The 13,983-nt window shown below is 33.5% G+C and overlaps 2 protein-coding genes across 4 annotated transcripts in view; both read right to left on the reverse strand.

The window, feature by feature from the left end:
• Positions 1-56: 56 nt before the first annotated feature.
• On the reverse strand, positions 57-7,062 carry LOC144850519 (uncharacterized). The gene is made up of 14 exons (XM_078707805.1): positions 6,657-7,062; positions 6,101-6,346; positions 5,865-5,986; positions 5,630-5,724; positions 5,124-5,264; positions 4,537-4,635; positions 3,852-3,998; positions 3,512-3,640; positions 2,874-2,972; positions 2,309-2,410; positions 1,933-2,055; positions 1,496-1,585; positions 929-1,030; positions 57-651 (listed from the first exon to the last, which is right to left on the reverse strand). Exons 1-14 carry the CDS (start codon positions 6,912-6,914, stop codon positions 548-550), a joined length of 1,857 nt encoding a protein of 618 aa, XP_078563931.1. The 5' UTR covers positions 6,915-7,062; the 3' UTR covers positions 57-547.
• Positions 7,063-7,271: 209 nt separating this feature from the next.
• Positions 7,272-13,983, reverse strand: part of LOC144850554 (F-actin-uncapping protein LRRC16A-like) — a 45,493-nt gene continuing 38,781 nt past the window's right edge. For all 3 annotated transcript variants that reach the window (XM_078707846.1, XM_078707845.1, XM_078707847.1), the window contains 4 exons: positions 13,431-13,711; positions 11,962-13,159; positions 11,702-11,806; positions 7,272-11,234 (listed from right to left, as the gene is read on the reverse strand). In XM_078707846.1, coding sequence (XP_078563972.1) covers positions 11,152-11,234; positions 11,702-11,806; positions 11,962-13,159; positions 13,431-13,711 — 1,667 coding nt within the window. In that variant the 3' untranslated portion in view covers positions 7,272-11,151. The remainder of the gene's footprint in view (positions 11,235-11,701; positions 11,807-11,961; positions 13,160-13,430; positions 13,712-13,983) is intronic.

Genomic DNA, 13,983 nt, shown 5'->3' on the forward strand with positions numbered 1-13,983 from the left:
AATGATTTCACAAAGATTAGTATATTGTATCAAATAATACTCACAAATCAACATACTACAGAACAAAATAGTCTAACATACTTTACTTGAACGCATTGTACAACATGTGGCATTGCTTATAATCTCAATCTAGTAAATACTCATAATACCGTCCTTACCTACAATTTTTTTTTCTCCATTTTTTTTCTTACTTTTGCAAAATATAACAATGTTTTACGGAATAACAATTTAAGGTAAATAAATACTTTATTATAAAAATATTTTAAATATAAACTATTATATACACGTACGTTTAATATATTCAAATTGTTTTCTTGTAGGCCTATACAAAGTTTTATATTATGTAATTATTATATATGTAGTATATTATATAATTGTTTATGCTTCTCTCATAAGGTATACTCCATCTTGCCTAGTAGTTAACATTGCATCAGGTGGTTATTTGACAACGTTGCCATAGTTGAAGCTCTCATTCTTCTGTCTTCACTTGGTTGCCTGTGTTGCTTAGCTTAGAACCATCATATAAGCCTACTTCAAATTATTTGTATTACGGTCGGGCTCTGTTTCTGTATTTCACACTTTCACAACCATCTGTTGTCAGTCCAGGTTCTGTTAGTTCAGGTTCTGATGTAGTGATGTACGGTACATGAACTAAAAATAAATATAAATATAAATAATAATATTAAAATAGAACAACTATTCATAGAACTACTATTCATGGGACACCCCTATTGGCGTATTACTTCGTCTCGAATGTTCTATTTGATATCAAACTAATTTCTTTGAGCCATCATTTTAGACAAATTATAATTCCACTTCGTGTTACTTTAGATATCTACAAGGTGTACGAAACATACTCCCCGCGCCAGCCATTTTTATACTACCCTACAGACGTTTGAATTTAAATAAACACAATTTAACAGCATACCACAGTCACCGCACATGACAGGACAGAGTCTACGGATTAAGTTATTACTGCATTTTCTCTGTGTGTGTCGTGTACACAATAGAGATGTTTGTCTACAACGTGCTGAAATAAAAATAGTAACAGTACATGCAATGTTTTAGTGCAGTTTCAGTCTCATTAATATTCATTAAAGATGGATGAGGATGCAAATATGTTATCAGTAAATTCTTAACAACCAACTATGTACGTACAAGAAGGTTTAAAAACACTGCAAAACTATAACTACCGTATCCCTATAACAATAAACAGATTAGCTTAATATTGATTAACAATAAACAGATTAGCTTAATATTGATAATGGTAAATATGCGTTAAAATCCTAGCAAACGTTTTCTTTAATATTAGAGGTCTTGGTCAATGTGAGACAAGTTTTACTTCTAATTTTGATCCCTGAGATGGTCTTATATTAATTGTTTATTATTGTTTATTGTAATATTGTTTGTTATATATTGTGACCATCTTAAATAAATGTTATTGAACTTGAACTTGATTGTCAGTTATGGGAGTATGGCTTGTTGGTTGACTTACTGGAGCATTGTGGTCCATTATAACCATCATAACATGAGCAAGTACAGTTTCCATAATCCATAGTACCATGGTCACATGTTAGATTGCAGTCTGAAATAAGAGGAATTGGTGTAGGTAAAACATTCAACGATTCACGTGATCAAGTTCTTGGTATATCTGCGTCACATTTGACCCGTTAACCATTTTAATGGTGTCACATATAACATTGCTGGTATGATCAATTAATTACATGTGAGGCACTTATCATGGAATTCATCTAGATACAGAAGAGGGAATTCGCTTGAGGATATGAAAGTTACGCTGAATGTACGAAAGTATTTTTGATAAGTCACATCAAAGGAACATATGCGCAAAGGAAGAAAATTTGGCCAATCACACAGTTCAAAATGATCCGTCATTTGTGATTGGTCAAATTGGAACGCAACTTAAAGTCATACCTTCACAAGACGAACCGCTCCATGGGAATGGACAATAACAACGGCACATACCGGACACCTCTTCAAACCCACTTTCCTTCTCAAGATAACCGCCATTTTCACAATTAAATTCTTGATCGCAACCTTGAAAAATATACAATATTGAAAGTATAACTTTTCAAAATTTCACAGATTTTACAATAATTAAAATTTCACATTCAGTCGGAGTGGCGTATTCACCAACACAAAGTAATTCACTTGAATCAATATTTTAAAAGACTTAGATACTTGCCATCCTCATTGAGAATACCAGGCCGTCATTTGCGTTATATACTAAACCAGCGAATGATTATAGATGGAAAAAGTAGATATTTAGATAGAAATAGATATTTCTTACCTATCGAAACACGGAATACAGGGCAAACGTTTTCATCATAGTAAATGACAGGACTGGGTTCATAATCCTTCCAGCATTCTGTGTCGTCAACATCACACGCAACTAAATACATTGTAAAGAAACACATTAAAACCAGTAGACCGATAGGATACTTGTACCAAGACTCTTAAACTTAAATACATATACATAATACATGTAGGCAATTTGCTGTGTAAATGAATACAAGCTCTACACTTTATTTGACTGCAATTTATCCGCCTCGCCATCCAAAAATAATTATGATTCTAACACTTTGAATTCAATTAAATTATCAGGTCTATTCATCTACCTAGATCAGACGCAAATAGATGACTTATCGTCTTCAGGGTGCATAGGCCTTCACATAGAGCATCCACCGTTAATGCACTCGTTGTATGTTTATCTCGAATGTGCAAGTTGATTGGTCGAAAGTGAAATGCAAGAACCACGTATAGTTATCATGCTGTGTGTCACTAAACCTATTACTCGCTTACTTTGCAGTTTCGGGTTTCAGACAAAAATTACGTAATTAAAGATTAATACATACTATTGCAAAGCTCTCCGGTGTAGCCAGAGAAACAATGACAAGTGCAGTTATCTTCGTCCAGAAGGCCGTTCATACTACAATATGTTCCAAACGAACACACTTAAAACAAAACATAGAAATACATTAACATTTTATAAGTGAAAACAAGATCATTGTGTGTTGTAAAATTAATGTTGTAAATACGAATACGTACAGTCACGATTGCTCGATTGAATTATTTGTCAGTGCATAGTACTATAGGGCTACTCGGATCACTATAGGTACTTTTTGTGACAGATTCGGAAAATTACTCAGAGCTCAGTGGAACGTTCGCTTCGTTAGAATAGATTTGCATTACTGAATACACGCCACACAATATTATACATAATAATACCACAGGCACCGAACGTTAATGTACGTTCTCATACGCATAAATAATCAACCTTACTTCAAAATATAACTGAACCCAACCCTCTAAATGTTGCCTTATTGAGTATCAAAGTGCATACACGGGCGTGTAGTATTATTCTATGCATTACGTTGTGTGGTGGAATTTTGTATGTAGTTCACTACTTCCAGACGAGAAAAAAATGACATTTAGTGTTCATTACAAAACATATATTTACTTGCTATACAAATGCGCGTATAGTTCTACTTACCGTCGAGTACACAACTGCGCTGATCATAGAACAAGATGTAACTCGCATTACAGCTACATTCGTGCTCACTTGGTCCTATATCTGTACACACATGCTCGCATTCAACATAAGCACATGGTGCGCTTTTTACTGAATATGAATAAAAAAAATTACTTAACATATTATAGGACACATAACGATAATAATAATTTTATGCAGTACCACGGAATCTTTAAACGTGTTTATTCAATTAAGTAAGCATTTTCTATATTAGATTGGATTTCATTACTTTCATTTCATATTTTAAAAATAAATAATATTATAATATAAAATAATAATTATAATACCTATTGGCACTTACCACACACAACATAATAAATGAAGCTTTCATCACGCTTATAACCAGGCCAGCAAGAACACACTATACGATTCGACACACCTTTAACTTTACAAACCTGATCACAACCCCCATTGTTTGTAGCGCATGGGTTATTCAATATACGAATTTCTGTGGGAAAATAGTACAAGTATGCATACATGTACAGTACCTTAAAATGTTAAATTACTATACTATTCTTCTATTATGTAAATAGTACATTGATTATTCAATATACGACTTTCTGCTGGAAAATATATATTTTAAAATGTTTATTTCACCTTATTTAATTTTAAACAGCGTATGCTGACAATCAAGGTACCCTCTTGATGAGTTATGATAAGTGTCTTTGAGCGACAGCGGCTGTGTGTATACTAGTACACAGTGATAACCCCCTACTCGTTTCCAAAGATGTACTAGGTTATTTGCACATGAGCCAGATGTGTCTAAGAAGCATAAGCTTAAAGGCCAATTTACACAGGCGAGCGGTAAACATGGAGCTATAAATTTAGATAGCTCCATGCGGGAACGTAAGAAAAAAATAGGCATTTATGTTATTCCTTATGACCATTTACACGGAGCGGACGGGCGGTTTCCGCTCAGTATAGATACAGATTATAATCAGGCTAGCTTAAGCATCTTTACGTACCAAAATTTGTTTGTTATTTACCAATGTTTGTACGATTGTACGTCGCCACTGAAGAGTTGTTTGAGGTTTCATCATCTACGTTGGGTGCGAGTTCTGTGGTAATTACTCCGATTGTTGTTTCTATAAAACGACAAGCGGTACTAACATTAATTGATTGTCTGTAAAGTTGTTTCGTTGAAATTGCAAAATTTAGGCTACATTGATTGATAACCCAACAATGATACAATTAAATCGATAGGATAATCATTTGAAATATTATAATCAAGCAATAATCATTCGGTCAAACAGCTGGCTTGAAAGCGTTAAAACAACCTATTTGAAAAGGGGGTATTTATAGTGTTTAGTTGGAGATAGGTTGTATTCAGGGGAAAGAACAGCGCAGGTGGTGTTTATTGTTCCTATACATTCGAGACTCAAGTTGATTGCAACAAGACATAACGTTCTTTCTACACTATCAAACTTTACGTGATAAAAAAATGTGATGCGCCCATATATTATGAACATGATGATGTCATCACTACCATATTTGGGTATATCACTACCATATTTGAGCACATCACACTTTTTTTGTCAAAATAGTTTTATATTGTAGACAGATCGTAACATACGTGGCCTGTCTTCACAGTTGTGTCCACTCCAACCATCTTCGCATATACAGCGACAAGTGTCTTGGTCAAGTGTACCGTGTGAATTGCACGTTGAGACCCATTCACACGTGCAACTATCATTCGTGCTTGTGCAGGACTCGTCTACAAAAAGAGATAACCATAAGATTAACTGGATAGTTTACTATACTGCATGCAAGCCTATGACTCATATGGACATTAAGTTCTTCAATATGTAGTACACGAAATATTTAAAAATGTGTATATCCAGATCAAATTACTTAGTTCATCCACAATTTGTCCAATTAGTTTTAATATTGTTTAGTTAAGTTGATTAACATTTTCTTGGAGGAGGATTTCGTTATGAGCGGTGGCCATAAAGGACAATTTTCTTCCGATATGGCCCGGCCGGAAAGACGTATCTAACAAGAAATCATCAATACTTTACGACACGATAATGCACACACATAAGCGCTACGGTAGGACTATACTTGACATGTTGAACTCACCACATAGTCCTTGGTCACACCATCCAGATCCAGAAGCACATGCCGTACACGGAGCTCCCGCTAAGAAGGCATCGACGTCCGTGTGATAAGTTCCTCTGTAATCAACAAAAAAGTTCTACTGTAGGCATACATACAGAATAGAAACAAAGGGTACCATTCGGAATACTACGCGCGCAAGAAGCATACGCAATTTAAGACGACAAGATACACTATTTTAATTGTGCAGAATACTTACACATTTTCGTAATTACATTTAAAATACCAAACATCAGTTCTTGTCATATTGGATTTCACATCATAAAGATTCGGACAGTACGTCTGGGCACATCCAATCTTGGTCATTTCGGCCCACGCAAGCTAGAAAAAACGTACTAAGAAATGTTTAGATCATAGTACAATTACAATACAATTGCACCATAGGCGTATGAATTCTGTAAAGGAAAGGGGTCCAAAACTATAACGGAAACATACCAGCTTATAAACAAAGCAATGATTTGAAGAAACATCTGCAGCACATGTTCTTGTGGCGTAATCATAATATTCACCCAAATAAAACCAACTACTTATTGACGACGGTAAACTGAATGACGCCAAATGAGTTATTCCTTCGAAGTTAACAACGTATTGATTTACGTCAAACTCGCTGGATGAACTGCTAGGATATCTGCAACTGGCTGTTGAATTATGTGCTGCGTTGAATAGTTCGTCATCCCACACCTAACATTTTTTTAAGTAAGAAAAATTAGTCCAATAACGTAATTACAAGACACGTATGGGTTTCGTGGTGAGGAAGCAGTGTAACCGCGATAGAAGCATAACTACAACGGATTCTAACAGAATAATAAGGACTAGTATATAATTTAGAGTAGGAATAGATTCGTCAGGCAGTGAGATATTCATTTATACTGCGTCTCACTCTACCTTAGCAAACTCTATTACGCCCGTTGAATATTGAATAGCGAACGACTAATGATATATAATATAAATATATACAGTGGCTATATTTTAAACTTTTCTTTCAACATACCACAAGGTTCATGTTCGATGAGACAGGCGATACATTTCTTCTTCCATTGTTTTGCTCTTCTACAATCGCAGTTTTCGTAGATTCGGATAGAGGTTCATAATTCGGAGAGGAAGACTGAGTCCTTGCCGCGAAAAAGGGACTTCTTATAATACTTAGAGGTACACCGTTAACATCTGAATTACCAATCTCAATATCGTTAAAAACAGCTAATGTAAACATACACGACGAACACAACAAAAGTAAGACACTTAAATACATTCTGTTTGCTTTTTCCAATCACTAGACCATGTGCCCTTTTTGCTTCCAGGCGACTATCCGACTTCAAAATGAATGAGGCATGCAGAACAGAATGTTGAAACGGCAGGCAACTGTTGCACATGTTACAATTTGCATAGTATCAAAAGTTATCGAATGAGCGCCACAACTTTTTCTTAAGATGCGTTGCTTGTTTAAATAAATTAACTACATTCCATATGCAACAATGTAATTGATTAGACAGCACAAAGATGACTTGAGTGTTTTTCTACCGTTTGTTAGGCATGCTATTCGCCCGATTTTGTTTTATTTGGAAACAGAATGATTTCGCAATATCAAGAATAACAAATAAAAAACAACTTATAATTAGCAAATAAAAGTTGTTTTATTTCAACTAATATTTTTCATATAATATTGCAATATCATAGTATAGAAAATACATCAAAAATGTAACTAAATCACTGTAGCGATCCGCTAGTTTATATTATTATTACTAGATAAACAATTATAATATTATACTTATGTACAATTCGTTTAATAACTTAAAACTAAAAATCAGATAGGTCTACTGGGAGATGTTTCATAGATTGAAATGATAGAATTCCGGGATGTTCGTGACAGTTTTAACACTATACATTTCCCACGATTAATTATCCGGCCACCGGACTCAGTTTGAACGTAGCCCAAAGACCAATTTACACAGACGAGCGATAACGGTAATAATATAGAATCTATGTAATGATCCTTATGACCTTTTACACACAACGCGGAGCGGACGGCCGGTTTCCACTCATCATAGATACAGGTTGTACGTGGGACAAGCTACGCGGTTTTCCGCTTACCGTTACCGTTCGTCTGTGTAAATTGGTCTTTAAACGGAAACACCTATTCTTACAACGTTATTATTATTATTATTCTTGAATCAAAACCATAGAAACATCGTTTATAAAAACATACAAGTTTTATGTTATAATTAATAATTCATCACCATAAATTATATACATTGTTTGAATAAGCAAACTTCATTTAATGAAAAGGCAATGATCACAATCATTTATAAAAGATAATTTTCTGTTTTAAAATATCAGGCTAGATACATTATAGGCCTACTGTAGTTCTTAGATATAGGGGGAGGGAGTAACACTACGACACAACGTAGAAACAAAACAAAAAACAGTCTGTATACGGAAATATAGGTAAAGTTGAAAACATTTCGACGTCGTTTCTGTTTTTTTACTTAAACCATCTTTTGGTAAACTTCCTTAAAAAAAATTACTATGTTTTTCCACCATACAAAACTTCAAACATGAAGGTGGGCTAAGGGCGACACGGAACTCAATCTAACTGGTCGACATGAGCTGAACGAACATTAGCGCAAATATGTCGACGATGAGCGCAATTGAGTTGCCTCAGTGTTGCTTCCAATTGTTTTAAAACAGAAAGAATATATATGAACTAACTTAATTGTATCATCGCACCAAATTAACATAAAAAAACATGTTAAACCTTATTACACATATACCTTTATAAAAGTAATACAGTATATAAAATTATATAGAAAAACTAAGGCATCATGCTACTAATAAATCAAGTCAAATGTATCTGTATATTTTTGTTTATGTAAACACTATTTACAACTGCATTTCAAACAAAATTGTTCTATTCGTCCTTCAATGTAATATATTTTTATTTATAGATACCAGTTTAGAATCAAAATTCTTAAAAACTACACAACGTGGTATAACATTGATAGTAAGTGGCAAGTAAGCTACAAATGAGTAAACGAAAAGGTTGTATGTTTTGGTTATAATTATTCGAGGGCAAACCGCTATATAAATCATTTATATAGCGCCTTTATCTGGTGATTTTTTTTTTTTTACATTTCTCACTGGTGTTATTGTATTGTTTATCTGTACAATAACATTTGCCTCTAAACTTGTTTTAAATATAAAACAATATTCTAACAATAACGTTATGTTTCTGGTATTCGCGCTTTTAAGATTTCAGTACATTATATTCTAAAGTTAAATTATCATTTACATAGTCATAGATTCGCAGGTTTAAACGCCTCAGAAAAATATACATATATTTTTGTTTTCGTAAAGGTATACCCAATATACAAAATGGTCCGGTAATTCAACAATAATTAAAAGTATAGCGATGCATAGTATATGCAATACTTCACAATATATTGATTTTAATCCTTTCAAATGGTGGTTTGGATTTAATATTGAAATAATGTTGAGGAGAATGGTCCTAAAAAAGGTGGTCGAATTTTACAACATGCGCTATAGCAAGCTTTATGTGACAAAACAAAATTGGCCATATGATCACATCACTACCATATTTAGGCACATCACGCTTTTTTTCCAAACAAGATTGATAGTGTAGACAGAGCTTAATGGGTGGATCAATCATTGGTGGTCACAAACAGGAACATAATACTAACCTTTATGTCTGGTGCCATTGATAATTTAGTGTTAATTTTTTCTTCTTCTTTTTGATTGAAAAAGAGTATATTAATGGAATATGTTGAAAGGATGGACATTCACCTTTTTTGAAACATTTTATAATTTGATACTTTTAATTGATTTCATAAATTTAAAAATTTAAAATACGAAGATAACAGCTTAATTAAATTAATTTTGAGTATTTCAGCATAAATGTATGTTTCAATTTGGTCAAGGTATCAAATTGGACCAGTTTATTTCAGCTACATAATGGTAATTTCAATGATATTTTTACCGCAGTCAATATTTAAACCAAAAAATCGACTTTACCCTCAAACTATTTATTAACAATTATTTCACACACTGCCATACGAACCCGTATATACGCAAAACAAAATATTAATAATAAGCAATGCATGAATTTACGAATAATTGATTATTTGTTTGTTAAATTTAGTAGCTTGATTTTAAAATGTACATGCGTAGTAAATAATAGAAGCTTAAAATTAGGGAACATGATACCGGTAAGCCATTTTTACTCAATTCCTCATATATGGTCACGTCGTTTATAGATTTCGTTTAAATAAAATAATTTGAAAACCTTGTCAAGGGCGGTGTGTACTGTTTTCGTGTCGTTGCGCCATACTCAATTTCAAAAGAATGGTCAGGTAGGTCGCTTCTAGATTTCGTTTCACTAAAATAATTAGGAAAACTATTCTAGAAATAGGATACAGTAGACAGTAACATGGTTATACATGTCACATTTAAAATGTATATTGAATTGATCTAAAAGTAGATTGGTATGGATTAATGAGAATTCTAATTACATATTGTTATTAAAATTATTATTAGTTATTAATATTATTCTTATTTCATGTTCATGAAATGAAAAAAAAATATTATTCTTATTATTGGTCATATTCATTTTCTACTTGTTTTAATATAAACTATTAAAAAAAATCGAACTGCCCGACTTATTACTAGATTTAGGTAATTAATTATAAATTAAGTATAAGTATGACACGCCATTTCTACGAAAAAAATATTATGTTTTATTTTATGTTTTTATAGGTCGATAAAAAACAATATATTCAACTTATAGTAGTAATAGAATGTGTTCAGTTCTTTGGACCACCTTGGTATGTCATATTGATGATGAAATAGCAATGAAAGGCTTACTCTAGGTAAGTGTCGTGACAGGTATGCACAGGCTACAGCCGAATTGAAACCAATAAATGTTTACATTCGAGTAAGCCGTTTGAAATGGAAAGAATATAGTGGAAGAATATGGAGGAAATTATGGAACCAGCTACCATCAATTTTTGTATAAACTGCTTCATCAACTACAGACGTCCAAGACGCCGCTCTACTTGCTAATTGCGGCCGTCCGCTGATGGTAGTCGTCCTGTTGAAATCAATGCCAGTTTTACTGTACCCTTGCTTTCTTCCTTCTTTGATCTATTTCTCATTTTGGCTCCGATGCTTCACCTGCACCCAACATCAATATAGCTTCGTTTTTTAGCTGCAATGGGATCATTGCACCAAATACAAAGTAGGCACGGTGGATTCATTTTTTCCACTGTTCATAACAAATCACAAACACTGAACAGGCCGGAAGATGAAGTGAAACTGTTTTAACATTCTACAAAAACCGTTTGGCTCTATGGGATCACTATTCCACTGTTTCATACACTGTTGCAGAAGAATGACAGCAACAGCATTAGAAAAGCTTTGTAATTTCAGACCTGAGTATAGACTACAATCTTATAGTATGCTATTTGTATTTTCTTCTATTTGGGACTGAGGTTCTTGTCAGCTACTTCAGGTGATGCCTTAGACGGCGACGTCTCTATAGATTTTGGTCGAGATTTTACTAAAATAATAAAAATGGGTTAAAAACAATTGAAACACGTGTGGTATTTGATGACGGAATTTTCCTATGATACTGGAGAAATCTAGATATAGTATCGAAAATCAGGTGATCAATCGTATGTAAGTAGACACATGGAATAGTTATATTCCATAATGTCAGCTTCCACAGTTTATCCAGGGAAGTAACTTTTCCATGGTTTATCCTTCGTTTAAATGACCCATTCTTCTTTGTTAATGTTTAGTGTGTTATTTTTTTCGTAAAGGTAGTGAAACACATCTCAGGATTTTGCCTTAGTGACATCTCCTTCGTTATTTTTTAAATTAATTTGTTTTTAACTTTCTCATTTTCTATCTTTAAATAGATTTTGAAATACAGAAGTTATTATACATATATATATAATGTTACCTATCTATTATCAGTTTTGTAGCTGTGCTATATAGAATGAAAAATAATACATTGTCAATTACCTTGAGGTTTGCCAGATACCTCTGGTGAACTAACCCCATTTGAAGTTCCATTTGTTTCAGCATTTGATGGTTCGGTTACTGCATGTAAGCTACCACCAGGTTTTTCTAAAAGAAAATGATTTGTTCTATTATAAAAACGAAAAATATGTAAAAAAAACAAGTGACAAGTAAAATAGTATTACACAGTAAATTGATACAGTATGTTTCAAGTAAAGATTTAAAATAATTGACTGAAATAAATAATGGAGCAAAAATCCTACTTGGCCTTGGCTTTATTGATGGTGGTGGCTTCGAAATTGATGCAGGCCTAGGTTTGGTAATAGGTGGTGGTCCAGGACGATTAGCAGGCTGGGTAGATTTTGGTCTTGGTGTTGGAGTGGGTTTTGCTGGGCTCTTTTGTTTCGTAGGTGATGGAAGCTCATTGTGTGTAGTATCATCATTGATTTTTAAGTCAAGAGACTTCCTTGGTCGTGGACCAGGAGGTGAGACTGGCTTTGGAGACAAAAGTTTAGGCTTAGGCGACAATGGCTTTGCTATTTCAATATCTGGCAAAGATGTGTTATTAGTTCCATTTACATCTGGTAAAGTTTCTTTGATTTCCTTTTTAGCACCATCAGTGTCATTAACTACTTCCTTAACATCATCCGTCTCCTTGGATACTTCTGTTGTAACTTGTTTAGGACTGTCCTCTTCTACTTTCTCAATTTTTTCTTTTATCTCTTCTTTTATTTCCTCTTTTTTTATTTCATCTACTTTTATTTCCTCTTCTTTTATTTCCTCTTTTACATCCTCTTCTGTTGTATCGTTATCTTCTATATTTTGCACATGTTTAGTATTGTCTTTATTATCTACTAATTCTTTTGGTGATTCAACATCATGTTCAGATGTATTTACAATGCTCTCTTCCATCAGTGATGGCTTTTCATCATCATTGGATTCAGATAATAAATTTTCTTCCAAATTTACTTTATTTATGGGTGATCTTGGTGTTGAATCTATACTATTTTCTTCTTTTCCAATAACATCACTAGATTTTTCAATCACATCCTTCACTTCCTTATCTTTTACTTCTTTCGTTTCCACATTATTGTCCTGTACAGATATTACATCATCCACAATTTTAGACTCTGTTTCATCTGTCGTCTCTACAATCTTATGTTCATCTTTTGTAGAGACTTCTTCAACTTTGTTTACAGAATTGTTCTCTTCTGCATTTACATCAAAAATGTTGTCACTATTGTCTTTCGGTTCAACTTGTTCAGGTTCTTTCTCCTTACTAACTTCATCTTTTGCTGTTTCTTTATTGTGTTTTTCAGCAACAACCACATCTGTCTTGTCCTTGTCTGCAGGTTTATCAACTACTTCTTCTTTAACCTTGTCTACCTTTGGCTTGTCCTCTTTCTTTACTGCCTTGTCAGTTTCATCTTTTGCATTAAGTATTGATGAACTAGACTTTCTCTGCAAAACACAGATACATCTTAGATATTAAATAGTTTTTATTTGGATATATACCTACTCTAATTGTTTTTTGTTATTACATTTGGGAGTTACTGGATCGCTAATGTATATATCCATTTTTTTTTTTTTACTTTTTAATCTGCAAATTTATTCGAAAAATGTTCTTGTCTGGCATGGGTTGCTTATTTTATTTGCATGGTTTGCTACTTTATAAACATTCAATGTGCAATGTAAATTATTATTTTGTAGATGTCAGGGATAACACTCGTACCTTGCTCAAATGTTTATCGAGATCAGCTTGTCCCAACATCATTCCAAAGCCCATACCTCCAGTAGGTGGTTTCATGGGTTTTTTCTCAACTGCATGAACTGGGGATGGAGTATCTTCTGCAGGGGGTGGGGATGATGGAACTGGGGCTGGAGAAGCTGGAGGCTTTGTTTCAGCAGGAGGTGGAGCTGGTTTTTCTTCAACAGGAGCAGGAGCAGGCTGGATATCTTTTGATCCCTTTCTCTTTTTCTTATCGTCTTGTTTTGACTTTTTGTCTTTTGGATCTGAAAGTAAATAGAAAACAAAATGTTCCCATAAAATTTCAAGGTCACATCAAGGTCATACAGTTCAATAGTTCATGATTTTGACATACCATTTTTATACTATTATTGATATATAAAACTATCTAGATCTATGACCCGGTTCACACATTCGAAACACATTTTATGTCTGTACAGTCAGTGTATTGTGTATGAAAATAAATCGAATGTAGAGTTCTAAAACTAACTAAAGCAATAATATTGTGCTTATAAAATGTTTCAAATATATTTGCTAA

Source organism: Antedon bifida, chromosome 8 (genome assembly GCF_963402885.1).
Source record: "Antedon bifida chromosome 8, ecAntBifi1.1, whole genome shotgun sequence".
In the NCBI taxonomy this organism is placed as follows: Eukaryota; Metazoa; Echinodermata; class Crinoidea; order Comatulida; family Antedonidae; genus Antedon; species Antedon bifida.